Source organism: Pseudoliparis swirei, chromosome 16 (assembly GCF_029220125.1).
Source record: "Pseudoliparis swirei isolate HS2019 ecotype Mariana Trench chromosome 16, NWPU_hadal_v1, whole genome shotgun sequence".
Classification (NCBI taxonomy): domain Eukaryota; kingdom Metazoa; phylum Chordata; class Actinopteri; order Perciformes; family Liparidae; genus Pseudoliparis; species Pseudoliparis swirei.
In genome coordinates this window covers 15,340,485-15,360,156 of record NC_079403.1, presented here as the reverse complement: position 1 = coordinate 15,360,156, position 19,672 = coordinate 15,340,485, and the positions used below count along the sequence as shown (strand labels likewise).

Below are 19,672 nucleotides of genomic sequence, written 5' to 3'. Positions count from 1 at the left end.
AACAGTGGAGTATGTGTAATAAATATGTGTGAAGCAGAGAGGATTAAAACTGCACCATCCGTTTGCCCTGCGTTACTGGGACAGGAAGTGATGCTCCTGAATACCGCGAGAGGTGTCTCTAATTGCGCCTGTGCACAAATACATTTCGCTGACGTGTAGGGGTTATTCGGATTGATGTGTAGCTCACTTTTTGATGCCGAACTATTGGGATTAAAGGACTCGACTTTAGAAAGGTGTGTGAGGGGGCAGCCGCTCCGTGACCGGTGCTATTTAAAACGTTTGACATGCGTGAGTCTGCCGCAGCAGCTCGGGCTAAATGATTTGTGACTGATTCACAATGACACAGGTGCTGCTACAGGAGCTACTCGTGTATGTATCGTTGGTAATATCAGTTAATTTGTAAGCATTTACTGTCAGTGTACAGTGGGGCTTCACAATAAAATATTCGTAAATGAATTTGCAAAACTTAAAATCAACCAAGCTAAGACATTGAGCACCCTGAATAAATAATGGTCCACTGCAGTGGCGAGAGTAAGTAGCAGATATTTTACCTAAGTAAAAACACAGTGTAATTATACTTCATTACTTTTAAAAGTCATGCATATAGGTATACACACACATACATTGTTATATTAGATCATTACTAATTGTGCATTACTCTGTAAGATGCATTTTAATGCAGTAAATTGAACTGAAAGTAATTTCAAATAATTTATATAAATATCTAATATCTTATCGTTATATCTTAATCTGAAAGATATTACATACAAAATTAAAGAACATACCTCTAAACTGTACTACTAGTGAGCTTCGACACAATACCTGAATATATGTACCCTTTTCCACCATTGGTTCGTGTATAATACATTTAAAAAGTCAAATAATGTAAGACTTGTGCATTACTCTGTAAGATGCATTTTAATGCAGTAAATTGAAGTGAAAGTCATTTCAAATAATTTATATAAATATCTAATATATTATAGTTATATCTTAATCTGAAAGAGATTACATAAAATAAATACATACCTCTCAACTGTACTATTACTGAATTTACTACACAATACCTGAATATATGTACTTTTTTCCACCATTGGTTAGTGTATAATACTTTCAAAAAATCAAAGAATTTCACATTTTTAACTGACAAAGTTAGAAGAAGTGATTTACTTTTGTGAGCATACAGTATCATTGGTGTTGATCTTATTGTGTCATTTCAGATGAGTGTGGAGGTGGAAAGAAAATTTGTGTCCAATGCTGACACTCTAAAAACACTTGAGGAGATCGGGGGTATGTGCTCAATTTGTCTACCACACATTTATTCATAAGTACATTTAGAACAGTTGCATTTAACTGATGCTGTGATCCACGCCCGCTTCCAAATGGACCTCATTTAATGGCACTAATTGCTGTGGTTTTCACTGTCACTGTTTACACTGACAATCTGTCTCTGGTTAATAGTGAAGTTTAATTATCTGTATCAGTCTCGTTAGCGTCTTAATATTTAGTCATCCCTTTTTTAAATCAGCTTTCTCTCTCCTTCCACTTCTTTTTTCGCAGCAGTGTGTGTTGGTCAGCGGCAATTTCGTGACCAGTACTTTGACAACCCCAAGTTCGACCTGACCCTGAGAGACATGTGGCTGCGTAAACGTGAAGGATGCTGGGAGTTGAAGTGCCCAACAACAGCCAACGGGACAGAAAAGTCATCTGGAGAACAGTCTAAAGCGGCAGCACTGTGTTCTCGCTACAGGGAGATAACCGATCTGCCTGAAATTCAACAGAGAGTGAAAGAGGTCATAAAAGACATTTGCGAGGATAGAGAGACAGAGGCCAGCCCCCCACAGGAGGAAGAGTCTTGGCTGGGCGAAATAAATCTGGTGTGCTTTGCTGATTTTACAACAGTGCGGCAGTCCTTCACTTTAGAGGAGAAGGGGGTGCAGATAGATCTGGACCAAGCTGACTTTGGCTACCAAGTGGGAGAGATAGAGGTCCTCGTTCCAGAGGGAGAAGATGTGCAGTCTGCTTTGGAGAAGATCGAAAGAACGGCTGGAAAACTGGGTGAGCTCAAAGCTGTCAAACTACCCACACCTTTATGTATTCAATTATCAGTATCATGTATTATGTTCATCAAGTAAGATATAAATTTGTCGTTCTATAAATCTTCTTCTTCTTCTTTTTAGGTCTGACTGGAGATCAGCAAGTTGAAGGAAAAATGAATGTTTACCTTCAAAGAAATCACCCAGAGCACTACGCAAAGCTCCTGAGCAAACATGTTTTCTAAGTGTTCTAAGTTTCACATTTTAAATCTGTGAAACTTACGGCAACATTTTTTTTCATTTGTATCTCAAACACTCCTACTATACATGTATTTGTTAAGACTAATTCCATTCATCCAGTATTTAAATATTCTCTCAATTCAATCACTGTCCAGACCTGAATCTCTCAAGACACTTCCTGAATTTGAAGCCTTAGAAAAACAGCAATAGGCCCTTGAAATTTACCATGGCTATAAAGTGAGAGAAAGTGTGAACACTGGAAATAAATAAGGTGCCGTGCTGTCGATTCCCTATTAATGATGTACTGTGTTTTATTTAAAAGCCAAGAAGTTACATATATTTATTAGACATATTTATGCTGATGTTTCGAAATGTTGCACGACAAAATCAGCTATAGGGCTCAAATGTTATCATCGGTTTACATTAAATTACTTCTCGTGTGGTTTGAAATTAACTGAAGGTCAGCAAATTCTGCACGAATGTATAAATAATAAAATAATGTTTTGCGCTGAATCTTTTGCAGCGAAGAAAAGACTAATATTTGCATTGCATATTTTATTACACTAAAAATTCAGAAACCAACTATTATGCAACAAATGTTTGCTTGTGTGTATTTTGTATGTAGGATGGGTGATAGTGAAACCATTCAACGTGTCTGCATGACTGCATATTACACCTCATTTTGTTATCACGACAAAGAAACTAGTTAAAACAATAGAATGACGTAGGTGAATTTATTTAATTAATTTGAGAACAGTTAAAAGTTCTGTTGCCACTAGTGTGCTGCAGAAATATATGAATGGAAGCACTTAAATAACCGTTTTCCCTTTTGCTGTCACAAATTCCCCACCTTCCTAGTGTAATTCATCCTGCTTACATGTTTAATTATCTCTCCTGTCATTCCAGATCCTGTCATCTTCACCTGATTGTCCCTCATTCCCTTCACCTGGTCCTCACGCCCTTCTCACCTGCAGCCCATCCCCTCATTAGTCCCTCATTCCCTTCACCTGGTCCTCACGCCCTTCTCACCTGCAGCCCATCCCCTCATTAGTCCCTCACGCCCTTCTCACCTGCAGCCCATCCCCTCATTAGTCCCTCATTCCCTTCACCTGGTCCTCACGCCCTTCTCACCTGCAGCCCATCCCCTCATTAGTCCCTCACTATTTAGCTCCCTCACTTCCACTTGTCCTCTGCCAGATTGTCTTATGTGTCACCGCCAAACTTTCCAGCGAATTCCTAGTACTAGTTCTGATCTGCCCGTTACGACCCTGTTTGCCTGTTAACCCGACTTGAGATTTTTGCCTGCCCCTTTTGGATTTGTTGCCCTGTTTGACGGACCACCCGGTTTTGACCCTGCCTGAAACATTAAGTAAACCGCCTCCTCCTGCATCCCTGTGTTTGTGGTGCTTTTGGGTTCCAGTACCTGTAACCTTTACATTTGCAGCACGCTCTTGCAAAGTATCCCACGTATTTAGGACGCAGACACTGCAGGATTCAGTTTACAGCTACTTTGATCTATCACTCGTCCATTTCTGCAGTATATACTGTAACAACTACATCATCTGATTCACCTCAGAGAGGGAGACTTGGAAAAAGACAAGTTGCACTGTCACACATTCATCATCTTCAATTCCAGGCTGTGAGCGGTCGGAGGAGGTTTTTGGGATCTTGAAATAGGCCCTCAGACTGATCGCTCTGCTGGTCTCATTTCTACTGTACTGACAACAGCACCTGTTGTAGGCAGCTTTGTCTGGACACCTGAGATGCACACAAACACACACACACACACACACACACACAATAAACAATTACCAACAGAAAGCAATCATCAGTCATTTGAGAGACACAACCCAAGTTTCTTCTGTATGTCAGTCTGCGCTGGGTCCCTGCACGCCTCGTCCTTTGACACTGAGTTCCACTATCGGGCTACATCTTCTCTTTTTGAACATAGCACAGCTGCCGTGTCATAGAAGACACAAACAAATAACAAAATTATAGTTTAAGTTTTGCATGGAATGTACAGAAAATGCACAGTAACCACGTGTAATAAATAAAGAATGAATGGATATACGTTACCAAGAGAATATTTTAACCACACATTTAACTTCAACTTCAGTAAACAACAAGACAAATGAGAAACAGGGCCCATGTCGAATATGTACATTGAAAAATAAATAAATGGCAAGTTACGTAATTAAAGTCTTAAACTGTATTTGACTTTGGATTAGGGAGACTATTCAAATAGGTCAAGAGAATTAAGAGTTCAGTTTTTGCGGGGTGGGGGTGTTCCCACATCGTGGATGGTGGTAATGCACCTAAACGCACCAGCCAGAGTGTTAGTCCGTATGATACTCCGACCGCTCACAGCCTGAAATTGAAGATGATGAATGTGTGACAGTGCAACTTGTCTTTTTCCAAATCTCCCTCTCTGGGGTGAATCAGATGATGGATACGTGGAGAGCAACACTCACAGCATACATACAACCAAAAGCCCCTTCACTGGATTAGAGCTCACATTATTACACTCACGCAGAGAAGAAATGCAACACAAATTTCACATTTCAAGCACACTTTTCACACGTGGCTTTTTGTTCTTCTTTTTTATTATCGCTGAGCTACGCACCAAAACTAGCCAGCAGCCAGATGGATTATGGGATTATGGATTCCTGGGACCAGATGCCTCAGACAACAACTGTACCACCAAATGCAACCCTTGACAACACATTTTGATGTCCTAATATAGCCAAATTAATGGCACATCAAGCACAAATGTCTCCTTTAATCAAGGCAGATCATTTGGTTTCGCAAACATACATTCATATGAGGTATATTTCAAAAGGCTGTGCATTTAGTTTGACATCTTATCTTATGGCTGTACGTCCTAGATTTATATCTTATGTCTGTTTAACTGGTTTCTGCCTTGTTTCTTTACTGTGTATGCCTCTGCCTCCTCTTTTTTGTAGCTGGAACCAGTTTATTTTTATTATCTCAAAATCAGTCAAATGAACAAATGCTAGAGGTAAGACTAAAAAAGAAGAAATGACACAATAGGGACTTCTGTTGCTTTTGCAGGGCGTTAAAATAAACTAAAACTAATGTAACAAAACAAATCATAAAGCAGAGCAGAGGCAGAAAATAAACACGGCATAAACCAGTTAAACTGACATAGATACACATCTATAACAGCCCCCCACACACACGCACACGCACACACACGCACGGCTATGTTTTGAACGGCCATTGGTCCCAGTCAAACAGCGCGACGGATCACGTGACTAGGAAAGGGCAGGGGCACGCGCAGGGTTTTTTCACACTTTTGTAAACAACATGGCGCTTCACGACTGGCCCTGCTAGCCCACCGGCCGGACCTCACTGGGCTGTCACACTTCAGCCGCCGTGCTTTGCAAGCGTTGCGCGTCGGCGGCCACATTGTTACGCTCGAACCGAGACGACACAAAGAAGCTGGACGAGCAGTCAGGAAGACCGTTTGACAGTCAAACGGTAACGCCACCGTGGGGTCGTTAGCATTCGTAGCTAGTTCAACACAAACTACCCTCTTACCGATGACGAGCTGCCATCAGTACAAATGTTCCGGTCGAGCTACTTGCAGATGAAGTAGTTCGACCTTTGGAAGAAGCGGAAGTAACGAGCCACTCGCCTTGAATTGACGTCTATCTAGCTAACGTGAATGCAGCTTTTATTAGCCAACTTGTGTTTTCTCATTTCCTGTCTTGTCTTGATCACACATGTCAACACTCCTGCACTCTTGTGCCCCCCTCCAAGGAAAAAAACAGTCCATCTAAAACTGTCTTTTGGTCTCTAAATGTTCTCCCTGCAGGGGCCTCTTCGGCCTATGGGCTCTCAGTCCAGTTCTGGGATGTCTGGTGGAAGGGGTTCTTCCAGTGGCAACCCAGCTGAGCAGCCTGAAGCATCTGAACCGAACCAGAGCAGCAGTAGCAGCAGTAGCAGCAGCAGTAGCAGTAGCAGCAGCAGCCGGGGCCGCAGGACGGCTGACAGGCAACAGGTGGACATACAGCCGGCATCGGAGGAGGACGTTGACTTAGCTGAAGTGCTGGCTTACCTACTGAGGAGGTGAATTGGGATGCGTTTGTCTTTTAAGATGCTGACGTTGATCATAACACAGCAAAGAATTTTTGTATTTCACATTTCTGGGCCCAGTTTGTGGTGGATAATGCACAATCAAACCGTATCGAACATCAAAGATGAACATTGTATAGTAAAGTAAGAAGTGGTTGGTGATTTCTTATCCCTATTCCGTTTGATTTTAATGCTGTTAAAGTGTTTGAAGATTCCTCTGTTAACTACCTCATTAAAGTAACATTATGTAACAATTGTACCTTAAAATAACAGCTTGAAAAAAATTGTGCCGCTACAATGACTTTTAAATATGGCGATTTGCGCCTCCGCTATTGCCATCGGGGGTCTGTGGGGAAATAACTCCACTATGTAGGATTCTGGAGCCGCCCGCTCCGGGGCGGATGTACTTCGACCTGCTTTCTGGCAGTGATTACGCAATGTCATATAGTGCCACTCCACGCTCGCAGCTACAGTGTAAGGGTAGCTTTTTTTATGTAGCTTTTTGGTGTTGTCAACAATATTGTATTCGATCACACGTACTCCACATTCAAACATTTAGAAAACAACGTATAAAGGCTGAAAACGCGATCGGTATTTCATCTAAACTAAATGTTGTCATTCTTTTGGTTATGTTGTTTCATTCGCCCTTAGCAACTCAATCAAGGGGAAAAGGTACAATACGCAAAAAAAAAGGGAATGGGCGGATCTGCAATTCTGGTGTTAACTCTCTCTGCTCAAATGGTCGTAAAAGAAAAACACAGTCGATATGCGGAAACCCAAATGTTATTATATTAAATCAAATTCAATGCATCTGCAAGCCCCCAAAATGAACACATACACTACAAACAATCAAACCCACTCAAAACGAAGTATAATCCCCGGATCCCGACAGTCCCCAAAGTCTTTGCAGTCCCCCAAAACAAAAGAAAATGACTGCACGCCACCCCCAAAGCCGGTAAACAGCTGACCGACCAGGCAGAAACGTGGCGAGGTGCCGCGTTCAATCCCCGCGCTACTTCACCCTAGTCCGGGAGGTGCTGGGCCCAGTTCAGTGTTCCTGCACAGTCTTCGTATTAGCAGGGCTCTCAAGTTTTGAAGACAGGCAAGAGTGACATTTCCATCAGCATGTCTGTCAGCGCGCTCCAAACAAAAAAAACCTCGCGTCACCTCCCCCTCGTCACCTTTTATAACCCGTGACACGTACAAATAATAACAATAATAACTAGAATGGGCACTCGGTAGAGCGCATACCTTCGCATATCACAAGATTGGGCATTGAATTATGAACATTTTGGCATTAGTTGCATGCCAATTGGACAAAAATTTATCGTGCTATGGTAAAAAAAGAGTTTGACCTTTCCATGACCTTGACCTTTGACCCGATCGATCCCAAAATCTAATCAAATGGTCCCCGGATAATAAACAATCATCCCACAAAATTTCATGCGATTCGGTTCAATAATTTTTGATTTCTGCGAAAGATTTTGACCTGTTCATGACCTTTGACCCGATCGATCCCAAAATCTAATCAACTGGTCCCCGGATAATAAACAATCATCCCACCAAATTTCATGCGATTCGGTTCAATACTTTTGAGTTCTGAGATTTTGACCTGTTCATGACCTTGACCCGATCGATCCCAAAATCTAATCAACTGGCACGGATACTTCGCATATCACAAGATTGGGCATTGAATAAACAATCATCCCACCAAATTCCATGCCAATTGGATATAAATTTTGAGTTCTATGGTATAAAAGATGTTGACCTGTTCCATGACCTTAACCTTTGACCCGATTGATCCCAAAATCTAATCAAATGGTCCCGGATAATAACCAATCATCCCACCAAATTCCATGTGATTCGTTCAAGAAGATTTGACCTGTTCATGACCTTTGACCTTGACCCGATCAATCTCAAAATCTAATCAACTGGTCCCCGGATAATAAACAATCATCCCACCAAATTTCATGCGATTCGGTTCAATACTTTTTGAGTTCTGCGAAAGATTTTGACCTGTTCATGACCTTTGACCCGATCGATCCCAAAATCTAATCAACTGGTCCCCGGATAATAAACAATCATCCCACCAAATTTCATGCGATTCGGTTCAATACTTTTTGAGTTTTGACACGATTGATACAAAATAAATCAACTGGAACGATAATAACCAATCATCCCACCAAATTGGGCATTGAATTATGAACATTTTGGCATTAGTTCCATGCCAATTGGATCAATAAATTGATCAACTGGTCTATGGTATAAACAATCATGTTGACCTTTCCATGACCTTGACCTTGACCTTTGACCCGATTGATCCCAAAATCTAATCAAATGGTACCGGATAATAAACAATCATCCCACCAAATTCCATGTGATTCAAGAAGATTTGACCTGTTCATGACCTTTGACCTGCTCATGACCTTTGACCCGATCGATCTCAAAATCTAATCAACTGGTCCCGGATAATAAACAATCATCCCACCAAATTTCATGCGATTCGGTTCAATACTTTTGAGTTCTTGCGAAAGATTTTGACCTGTTCATGACCTTTGACCTTGACCCGATCGATCCCAAAATCTAATCAACTGGTCCCCGGATAATAAACAATCATCCCACCAAATTTCATGCGATTCGGTTCAATACTTTTTGAGTTTTGCGAATAACACGCATACAAATAAATAAATAAATACACGGCGATCAAAACATAACCTTCCGGCATTTTCAATGCGAAGGTAATAAATAAATAAATACACGGCGATCAAAACATAACCTTCCGGCATTTTCAATGCGAAGGTAATAATTGTAATTATAATACAGGACAACACATGATCCCAACTCAATACAAGTGTCTGCGAGGCTGCGTCTATCGTAACTGGGTATTTACGACACTGAAGTAAACGTTAAATACCTCAAAAACTGAAGGGGGCGCTAAAAGGGAAAAACGACATAATGGGGCTTTAAAGTTTTAGTAAATCAAGGTTTCCCGTTCTTGGCCGGAGAGGGTTAGACTTATCTGATCTCATATCACCATGTCTTATTCACGGGCTGTTGAAGTCATGTGGTCTCTGTGTGTGCAGGGGCCAGGTCCGTCTGGTCCACGGGAGCGGAGCCACGGGGCTGCAGCTGGTCCAGTCGTACTCTGACTCTGATGAGGACAGCGACGGAGCCTGGGATGGTCGGCTGGGGGACCTCTACAATCCACCAGGTGACCTCCTCCTGATGCAACCGTCACTGTCCACAGGCATGAAGGTGGAAGGATTAATTGTATAAACATACAGTTTCAGCAGCCATGCCCACTGGAAGGGTACAAATAAGTCCCGTTGCTGTATTAAGTAACAGTGTGTTTGGACCTTGTGCTTTTGGCTGTTTGTATTCTGGTGTCGGAGTGAATCCATGCAAGTCATACAGGGTTTTCTACTTGTTCATGCAATGTGCTTTTTAGCCTTCAAACTACTTTGAAAGCACTATTGCAACATAATTTAAACAATGATATGATATGATATTCCTTTATTCGTCCCACAGTGGGGAAATTTCAAAAATCACAGCGGCGGTGCACATCAGAGCATCAATGAAAACAAATATAAAACACAAAACTAAATACTAAAACTAAATATACAGGGGGAAAACAAAGTAAAGTGCAGAGTATACAATATATACATATACATATATACAATACAACTTATTAAGCTTTGAATACATTGTTGTGGCTTATAACCAATGTTTGTTTAATAAGATACTGGATGGTTTGGCTCCCCCACCCTTAATGGGTGAAAATAGTAACAGGGAGGAGACGCATATTAATTTCTTGCATTTTGGTGAATTTTGATCCACCAATTTATGTTGGACAAAATCTAACATCCTCTGTCAGCCCTCGGGCTGCTGCTCTTTTCCTTTTCTGTGACCGACTGCTCTGTAATATTATAACATAATGAAGTTGTTGATGCATGCATGGAGAGGGATCGAGCAACAGCCTCATTATAGTCTGTTATAATTAGATTTCATATATTGTGCATTTTCACTTCCTTTTTACTTTGTATGTGAGAAATTGTTCAAATCTGGTTCTTTCTTGCTCCATTCTGGCCGCTCTGAGCCCCCGTACCGCAACATTACAAATAAACAGGCTTCCAAATCCGAGCGGTGGGGTTTGAGTACACGGCGGCTCATTTCTCCATCAGTTCCGCTGTCAGTAATCCCCCCCACAGACGGTTCAGAACAGACGCAGCCCACAACTTTATTAGAAACTGCCTACTACACACTACTGACCAGTGCAGACTGCACGCTGCGACCACAGGAGTCGGGCCGTGCTTTTTACCCTTCAAACTACTTTAAAAGCACTATTGCAACATAATTTGAACAATACAACTTATTAAGCTTTGAATGAGTTTTTGTGGCTTATAACCAATTTGTTTGATAAGATACTGGATGGTTTGGCTCCCCAAAACCCTTAATCAATTTATTCAGCTCATGATGAAACTCAAATTTGTCAACGTGATTGGAATTTCAAGAAGATATTGCAGAGATTCAGGCTTTTGATTAAAATGTTAGACTGTATTTATAAAACATTACTCAACGAAATGAGCTCAAACTGCTTTTTTATTTCTGCCCTTAAAATCATGTTGAATAGGTTGGTTTCTGCTCAACAAGTATCTGCCTAGTCAGAGAATCTCTTTGACCCTCCCCCTCCCCCCTTATCTGAAACCCTGGTCATGTGTCAATGTCCCTCAATTAAATATGCAAATCATGGTTGAGTATTGCTTTGTTCCTGTATTCACTATCTGTGTTGGAGAAATGTAAGTAAGTAGCTTAAAATGAAGATCTTAAGTAAGTATTTAAAACAAATCAAATTATATTTTTACATTTTTAAAGCTCAATTATTCTTTGTCTCGGCCGTGAGTTCCATGTTTCTTCAATTCTTGGTCGAATTCCTCCTCCGCAGTATCGTCTGTTCATATTTTGTCAAACGGTCGTTCAGGTTCATGTACAATGTGACAGATGTTTGATGTGGAGTGGTAAATAACACCAAGACTGGTTTTGCTTTGTGTTTTCCTCCCAGTGGACACCCAACCCGACACACACGAGGTGGACCAAAGCGAGATCCGAACTCAGATCATGCTGGCCACCGGCTCCTTGACCGCGAAGAGCCGCCAGAGTTTCACCCACATGCTAACAGAGGTCACGCCGCAGAGATGCCAACGACACGTTTAGAGCACATCTGTGTCACGCCTTTGTGATTAACTCCAAATAAATGTTGACCAGCTTGATGTTTCTGCTTTTTTGATTTTTAGAGGAGGCAAGGCAGATGTAGAGGCTCCAGCTTTTCCCATGGGGAGTGCAGTCGCATCCGCACACAGTACGTGTGGTTTATATTATACACATTTCAAAAACTATTGAACAAAAGACCAGAATGCGACACAGAAAAAGAATAAGAACCATTTTGTGAAGAAAAGTGTCACATAAAACCCCAAGCAACAGTCTGGATGAAGTGCGGCCTCCTGATGTTGCATGTGACTGATCGCAGGATTTGTGTGAAAATGTACAATAGACTGGACGCAGTGCTTCCAAGAGTACTCGCCATTTAGTCTGTCAAATGATATTGATTCTTTGTTTTTTCTGCAGTTTTCTGCCGAACTATGTATCTCACAAGGATACGTACCAGCAGAAAGCTTTCTGTGGGGTGTACAGCGAGGACGGCAGCATGTTCCTCTCCGCCTGCCAAGGTAAATAACCTGAGATCCAACATGCGGACAACCCGATCTGATAGTGATTCCTCGTGTTTGTTTATAACTGTTAAGTACAGAAGGGGTTCATTAACGCACAAGTATTGCCGTTTTATCTATTTTGTCAGACGTCAGAGTTGTTCGAGGTGAACTGAAGCATGAATAGAAAATACCAAATCTTATGTCGTATTTTTTACGATGCTTTTTTGTTGTCCTGACGCTCGCTGCAGACCAGAACATCCGCTTGTACGACACCACCAAGGGGCGCTTTCACTTACGGCAGACGGTGAAGGCTCGCGACGTGGGCTGGAGTGTTCTGGACGTCTGCTTCACCCCCGACGGACAAAACGTGCTCTACTCCAGCTGGTCCGACTACAGTAAGGCTCACCGACCGGCGAGACACAACGATGCTAGTTGGCTATTCCGATATGTTTACCGCGGCTGCAGTGGCATCGAGAGACATCTGACTCTCGCCCCTGTAACTTCACCGGTGAGCTCTGCACCTCAAATATGGTTCTGATTGTAGAATAAAAGAGTGTAAAAGATTCACGGTGAGTTTTCTTTAATAAACATCTGACCATGGATCTTTTAGAGTCATTGTCCTAAATAATAATGCGTAGCGCCTTCATGCTGTATCACATGTTCTCTGTCTGTGCGTCTTTCCCGCAGTTCATTTGTGCAGTATAGACGGAGACAGTGAAAACCACACCGCCCTGGACCTCAAGTGAGTGTTGCCCTCAGAGTAACTTATAATGTTAAGGGGCAGGTAATCTATCACTTCCTACTCGCCGGCCCTCCTCGTCCTCATTACTGTGTGTGTGTGTGTGTGTGTGTGTGTGTGTGTGTGTGTGTGTGTGTGTGTGTGTGTGTGTGTGTGTGTGTGTGTGTGTGTGTGTGTGTGTGTGTGTGTGTGGCTTTTTGGTGACCTATAGTAGACGGTGTAGTTGTGATTCAATAATGGTGCTACTGCTGCAGTGACAACCTGTGTGTGTGTGCTGTTGTGCTTTGTAGTCCAGATGAGAGGAGGTTCTGTGTGTTCTCACTGGCTGCGTCCACAGATGGCAATGAGATCCTGGGAGGGTGAGTGCAGTTTGCTTTTATGTTTCAAGGCAGTGATTGACAGTTGAAGTCAATACCAGAAATGTTAATTCAGTCAGCCCTTCTCTATTTCCCCCTAGGATGTGAATACTTGAATTATTTAGAGCAAAAAACACCTTTATTTAATTTCAGTGCCACTCACACCAGCGAGATCTGTCGCATTCAGCCGCATTTTCACGCGCTCTCTCTCGCTCTCTCTCTCTCTTTCAGAGCGAATGACGGCTGCCTTTACGTTTTTGATCTTGAGCAGAATAAACGAACGTTGAAGGTGAGTGTGTCTTGAGTGCGTTTTCCGCGTGTGTGTGTGTTCTCTGCTCGTGGGCCCGCCACCTCGGCCTGTTCGGGCCTCATCCTGTGATCAAGGTGATCCAGACCTGAAAGTGTGCCGGCTCGTGTAAAGTTTCCCACCGCCCTGTAATGTCGCCGCAGAGTCCAGCTCCACCCTGTCCGTGTAAACCCACCTCCCCCTTCCTCCCACAACCCCCCTCTGCGTCAGTAGCCGGCCTCGACCATCTGCTTCGGCACTGTGCAGCGTCTCAAGGATTCCTCTTATTACCTCTGCGTCAATACATCCAGGCTTCATCTCTGAATCCATTTTAATTTGCGTAATTTTCACCGAAAGTACCAATCTGGTGTTGGTCTATATTTCTCTTAGTGGTGGCAAATCTCATGAAAAGGCTGAAACTGACAATCATCTGATCCTATCGCCAGTCATTGTCTGATATATCTCTTTCTCCTATGCCATAGAGCGCCGTTTCCATATGTCTAAAAACACACCAATGAGCCACACCGGTAAACTTGGAGACTTTTATAACAATAGACACTTTAGTGATGCAATCCCACGTACACTTTGCTGCGGATTGCCACTCGATCCCCAAATGTGTGGGGCAGAATAGTCCCCAACAAATGCTCTATTTAAAAAGGGTTTCTCCGAGCATCTTCCAGCTGAACCCGTTCCGGGACGGGCCACTTGTTTGTCGTAATGCCCCAAAAATGTTGAGTCTCACTTTCCTTCAGTCTTTCTATTTTTCATATTTCCTTTTGGATTTAATTACAGACATATTTGTCTGTAATTAATTCAAGAGGGAAACATACGGGATCAGTCGGAGACGTTTGTGTCCGTCACGACTTTGCCGTTCACGCAGACAAAGGCCCGTTCACACGAGCAAGTCCACGGCACACCGTCTCTCACAAAGGAAGCGGCAAGCGCTCGCTGCCGCGCGCTCACACACTCCGCGCGAAACGCCAACGCTCTTTCTTTCGCGTCTCCGCCCGTCAGATTGATGCCCACGAGGACGACGTGAATGCGGTGGCGTTCGCCGACAGCTCGTCCCAGCTGCTCTTCTCTGGCAGCGACGACGCGCTGTGCAAGGTGTGGGACAGACGGGCGCTGCGGGAGGACAGACCGCAGCCTGTCGGACAGCTGGCCGGCCACCGAGACGGCATCACCTTCATCCACAGCAAGGTGTGGGGGGGGGATGCTGCTGGTTTTTTAGCAATCTGTCAATGAAAAGTTCCCCCGAAAGCCTCATGGGTAGCGATTGGTTGGAAGTTGATTAATTGAAGGCTAATATTAGTGCCGTGTGTCTTTAGTCTGCTGCACTGGTCTAACCATGAGGTTTAAAAAAAATATTTTCTTTAATTTGGTCCCCCTCACCTGTTCCAGGGTGACGCACGCTATCTGATCAGCAACTCAAAGGACCAGTCCATCAAGCTCTGGGACATCAGGAAGTTCTCTCCCAAGGAAGGCTTGGCTGCTTCCCGCCTGGCCGTCACCCAGCAGAACTGGGATTACCGCTGGCAGCAGGTTCCCCAGAGAGGTGAGGAGGAGGAGGAGGAGGAGGAGGAGGAGGAGGGTGGTTGGACGTGGGGAAGGAAAGGAGACATGACAGCATTCAAACCACACGTAGAGAAACGCTGATGACCATTACAAGTCAAAGAGGAGGGAAGGAGTAGAGGACGGGTGGCGGGTAGTAGCGCACCCATTTGTTTCCACCAGTTCATAGACGTTGTGGATTTAAATCGACTCTAATAAATCGCTTTACTAAACTGCGTGAGGCATATGATGACGTCTGACGGCGGTTTTCTGCGCGTCCCTTTCAGCCTTGAAGAGACACAAGCTGACAGGCGACACCTCGGTGATGACCTACCGTGGCCACGGCGTTCTGCACACCCTCATCCGCAGCCGCTTCTCTCCAGAGTTCAGCACCGGACAGAAGTTCATCTACTCCGGATGCTCCACTGGCAAAATCATCAGTGAGTCTGACGGCGCGGCGGCGCTCGTGTCTGCGACGTCTAGTCTGGTTATTTTCCACCCAGGGTGTCGTTCCCAGGGCGTGCGACGCGGAAAATCGAGGCAGTCCTGATGTGGCTGCAGCTAATTAAAGGGACACGGTAACCCGCACACGGCTACAAGTCGCTAAATAATTTTTCATTGTTTGTGTGTCCGTCCAGTTTATGACGTCCTGACGGGCGCCGTGGTCTCCAGACTGTCGGGCCATGACGCGTGTGTGAGGGACGTCAGCTGGCACCCATACGAGGACAACATCGTCAGCAGCTCTGTGAGTGCTGTCCACGCAAACTGTCCAACTGGAGTCCATGTGTAAATGCTTGTGATCATAAATGTTACACAGGGTTCATGCGGTCATGGAAAACCTGGAAAATACACATTTTAAAATCATTATCAGGCCTGAAAAAGTCATTGAGAAATATTCAATCCCAAAAGTTTGGGAAAAGTCATGGAAATGTGTTCTATTCACATGCTGATTTACGCGGTTTGATTAAAAGAATACACATTTATATCAATTTTTTAAATCAAACTATTGTCTCATTCATTTGTGTCATTTATACACCGAGATTCCACCAGATGTTTGGTCATGGAAATGTGGTTTAAAGTCCTGGAAAGGTCATGAAAAATCCTGGAAATCCATCGGTCAACATGTTTATGAACCCTGGTTACATGTTAATGTAAAAAAAAAAGTTCAAATGGGAATTAAACCAAAAAGCGAGTACCACGAAATTCACATATCTCTTCTGTTAATAACAGAGAATCAAATGGATCACTTCCAGAAACACATGGTCATATTGTATATGGATTCTAATTAATATTACACAAAGCTGGAAAACAAACAAACAATAAAGTTGGAATTCTAAAGTCTCCTAATGTCATCGAAGGAATAATTTGTTGTCAAAACTGCAATCGAAGTTGTCAGAATGGACCGAGATGCTCTCGTGACACCTCCCTGACTATTCTTAGTAAATTAACATTTAGAAAAGTTTATCCACTGCTTAAGAAATATGAGAACGCTTTTTCAGTCGAAAGGTTTTTACTAAGAATACATTATGGAAAGTGACTATTTTAAGTAAATGTGGCAAAGAAAAATGAAACATGGCTTCCTTGTCCTCCGCAGTGGGATGGAGGGGTGCGCATGTGGGAGCACCGACAGACCCATCCGCTGGAGGAGGAGAGAGAGCGAGTCTGACAACGGGAGAGAGACCTTGGGACAGACAAAGGAAAAGTGACATCGTCCCTGAGGCTGCTGAACACAGGACGCTTAAACGCTCAGAAGGACTGGGAGAGGCTTCAATATTTTTTTAATTCAATGCTGTTTGATTACAGTAATACCGTGGTTGTGACGTGTTCATTTGGAAGGTATTATAGCCGAACGTTGTCAAGAGCAGATTCGGGCGCAGTGGGGCGGCCTACTTCTGATTTTCTTTACATTTTTTTCCGCCTCACTGTTTCACGGGAAAAGAATCGGCGACGGGCCAAAGCTTTTGAATTTGGCCTGAAACACTTCACGGAAAGGTGCGGGGGCTGGAAACGCTCCGCACTGCACTTACTTAAGGATCTCTGGACATCGAATGATAAGTTAGTTCTATGAAAGTCGATGTTGGATATTGCAGCGAGGGACTGACGATGATAATTCTGTATAAATGTATAGTATTTTAATGGTATGTGCATTCAGGGAGTGTCGATAGGTGTCGGTGTGCGGATTTGGACTCTTGACCTTCACTGGTGTGAACATCCTAAGCGCGCTCCGTTTTTTAAGGGCCGTTGCGTTCAAGGTCCACATTTAGAGACTGATTATTTCATAACAATCCAGTACAGTGTATATACCCGTTTCCTGAGTCACGCACCATGTCGCTGTCCGGAGTTAACCATTGGTCCACGCCTTGGTCAGCGGTTCAAGGGACACGTCCTGTGTTCCCGCTTCCCGTGTTGGACATTCATCGCGTACCAAGACGCCCGGACGCACTCGGCTTCCCGAGGTTTCCCGTTTTACCGTCGATCTCACAATTATGTTGTGTTTTAACGTCTCCGAGTCACCTCAAGTCTGCCGTCTCAGTCTGAGGTCTTCTCATGGATCCTGGGGTCAGCGCTCCGGTCTGTGAACTCGAGCCCTGAAAGAAGAGGAAAACGAAAAGGGAGATGGTTGGCCAGCACTACAAGCCTGCGAAAAGATTTGAATGTGTGTCGACATGTTGAGGTCGAGACCCGGTGGATGTGTGCGTGGATCAAAACGTCCACATGGTCTACATGTCCAGGTGTTCGTATCAAAGCCCGTGTATCACTCACACCGTTGTTTTACAGGAACAATAAAAACCTTTCAATGTGGCGCCACGGCCCCGAGGCTTTAACACTGAGCATGTGCTGCTGAACTAAATGGAGATGTGTGTTAATTTGAACTCGTACGTAATTCCCTCACACTGAACAAACATCACATTCTTGTTTGTTTTGCCAGTAGCGCGTCACGAACAACTGACAATGAATCGCCCCGGGAAGCAAAGCAGAGGCTTCAAGGTCGTGGTAACGACAGCAGTGCAGTTAAGTGGGCTAAATATAGACGGGTTCTTTTGGCGTGTACGGTTTCATTTACACTTACTGTTCCTGTTAATGAAATACTTAACGCACCGACACCGTGGGGGTAATATATCATTTCAGCTGCGGTTTCACTGAAATGAAAAGGTCTTATCAAGAAGAGGGGAAGAAAAAAAATCCAAATGGTAGAAAGAATCATGTCAAAGCTCATCCTCCTTACATGCAATTATGTTTTATTTTTAACACCTTTTTAGAATATCCTTATGCTGTTTAACTGCGTCACTTAAAGAAAAGCAATAATGTTTCACACATGGACTGCAGCAGTTCTCCCATGCTATGAATAGGCCTATGGAGTCTCTGGGACTGGACGTCCGTTCCAATGAAAACCGTTCCAGGCTGTTTTTCATCGAGCTTCAATCCCTCAGAACGACTACATGAACTCAAGTGTGGCTCTGGGAGTTGAAGAGTATGAGAGGCTCTGGCTTTGAGGACTGGGCCTGGAAATATAGAGGACTGAAAGAGCTGTGCGAAATGCAGCTGTTCATGGCGCCAAATGCAGACTGCCAACCGTTTATAACTTAAATTAGTTTTGGCTCCGGCAGCTGATGCTAAGAATGGAACCAAAGAAGAAGCCAAAAGAGCCGTTTTATGTCGAAATGATTCCTTACGCCAGAAATGATGTCATAAATGCAAATGTAATTGCAACATGCCCGTAAGTCTGATTGTGGAGTTGTTTCAAGCCGTCCTACAAAGATCTGTGTTTATAATTTGAAATGTACGCATGCACCAGCTTTATGGATCAAATTCCCAAAGCATTGGATCATTGTTTTGAGAATAAAAGGAGCAGCCAGGACCGTGTCCACCACTCGGAGTCTGGGTCTGTGTTGGGGGAGGGCTTCTGGGAGTAAAGGGGAGAGCGGGGTTGTATTTTTATAAACCATGTGTCCTCATGCCTGACAGTGATAAAGTGTAACGGCTCACAGAGGAGAGCCGGAATGCCTTCAAGAGATAAAAGATAGTGAGGCAGACTCCGCCACACGGCTCTAATTGGAGCAAAAGAAGAAGAGAGGGCCGCCATCGATGAAGCAGATGAACATGGGTGCCCAGACCGAAACGTCCTCAGATGGCTTCTCGCCAGGGATCAACTTGGAGGAGAGACACTAGATGGCTGCAGAGGAGATCCTGTTGGGGGCGTTCCTCGGGTGTTTGTAACCACTCTGGTTCTGTTGGGCCCTCCGCTGAGCCTCCGGGGGTCAGAGTGCAGCCTCTTCGCCAACAGCAGCCACGACCTGCACAGGAACTGCCTGCTTGTGTTTCTACGTTTAAATGGATTATTGATGTGTATTTATAACTATTGTTGCTATACTCGGTTAAAGTGGACACATTATTTGCAGCTGCACCTGCATGCTCCAATTCTGTGTGTTTAGAGTTCTACATTTTAACCGCATTTTCACACCAAATATGTGTGTGTAATGATGAAGTATAGTCTATTACATCATATAACTCATGGCTGAACACGGTCTATGCTATAGAACAGAACATAAATCAAGTCATTGCCTACTTTTGAAGACTATAAACTGTCAATCATGACTATTAGGAAGAAGAGAATTACTTTTAATAATCCTGAGGTTAATAATGTATTTGTTTACCTTACACTC

The 19,672-nt window shown here is 43.6% G+C and overlaps 2 protein-coding genes across 6 annotated transcripts; both read left to right on the top strand.

The window, feature by feature from the left end:
- The first annotated feature begins 140 nt into the window (after window positions 1–140).
- thtpa (thiamine triphosphatase) lies at window positions 141–3,662 on the top strand. Of its 3 annotated transcripts, none has more exons than XM_056433817.1 (4): window positions 141–233; window positions 1,218–1,287; window positions 1,561–2,055; window positions 2,178–3,662. In XM_056433817.1, exons 2-4 carry the CDS (start codon window positions 1,218–1,220, stop codon window positions 2,276–2,278), a joined length of 666 nt encoding a protein of 221 aa, XP_056289792.1. In that variant the 5' UTR covers window positions 141–233; the 3' UTR covers window positions 2,279–3,662. The 3 variants fall into 3 exon arrangements, with proteins under 3 accessions (XP_056289792.1, XP_056289789.1, XP_056289791.1); XM_056433814.1 differs by having other exon boundaries at window positions 1,558–2,055; XM_056433816.1 differs by lacking the exon at window positions 141–233 and adding an exon at window positions 265–369 and having other exon boundaries at window positions 1,558–2,055.
- Window positions 3,567–17,811, top strand: dcaf11 (ddb1 and cul4 associated factor 11). Of its 3 annotated transcripts, none has more exons than XM_056433813.1 (15): window positions 3,567–3,642; window positions 6,112–6,365; window positions 9,455–9,582; window positions 11,431–11,549; window positions 11,663–11,727; window positions 11,994–12,094; window positions 12,325–12,471; window positions 12,764–12,818; window positions 13,106–13,174; window positions 13,403–13,460; window positions 14,472–14,657; window positions 14,859–15,012; window positions 15,296–15,448; window positions 15,647–15,753; window positions 16,603–17,811. In XM_056433813.1, the coding sequence occupies exons 2-15, from the start codon at window positions 6,127–6,129 to the stop codon at window positions 16,672–16,674; spliced, it is 1,653 nt and encodes a 550-aa protein (XP_056289788.1). In that variant the 5' UTR covers window positions 3,567–3,642; window positions 6,112–6,126; the 3' UTR covers window positions 16,675–17,811. The 3 variants fall into 3 exon arrangements, with proteins under 3 accessions (XP_056289788.1, XP_056289786.1, XP_056289787.1); XM_056433811.1 differs by lacking the exon at window positions 3,567–3,642 and adding an exon at window positions 4,683–5,774; XM_056433812.1 differs by lacking the exon at window positions 3,567–3,642 and adding an exon at window positions 5,783–5,957.
- The last annotated feature ends 1,861 nt before the right edge of the window (window positions 17,812–19,672 follow it).

What these genes read in the sequence shown, in the direction of transcription:
- dcaf11 (XM_056433813.1), top strand. Translation starts at nt 6,127, where the DNA reads ATGGGCTCTCAGTCCAGTTCTGGGATGTCTGGTGGAAGGGGTTCTTCC. An exon ending in CTCCAGCTGGTCCGACTACA is followed by an intron (nt 12,472 to 12,763) that starts GTAAGGCTCACC and finishes TCTTTCCCGCAG; the next exon opens with TTCATTTGTGCAGTATAGAC. An exon ending in ACAACATCGTCAGCAGCTCT is followed by an intron (nt 15,754 to 16,602) that starts GTGAGTGCTGTC and finishes TGTCCTCCGCAG; the next exon opens with TGGGATGGAGGGGTGCGCAT.
- thtpa (XM_056433814.1), top strand. Translation starts at nt 1,218, where the DNA reads ATGAGTGTGGAGGTGGAAAGAAAATTTGTGTCCAATGCTGACACTCTA. An exon ending in AACACTTGAGGAGATCGGGG is followed by an intron (nt 1,288 to 1,557) that starts GTATGTGCTCAA and finishes CTTTTTTCGCAG; the next exon opens with CAGTGTGTGTTGGTCAGCGG. An exon ending in AAGAACGGCTGGAAAACTGG is followed by an intron (nt 2,056 to 2,177) that starts GTGAGCTCAAAG and finishes TCTTCTTTTTAG; the next exon opens with GTCTGACTGGAGATCAGCAA.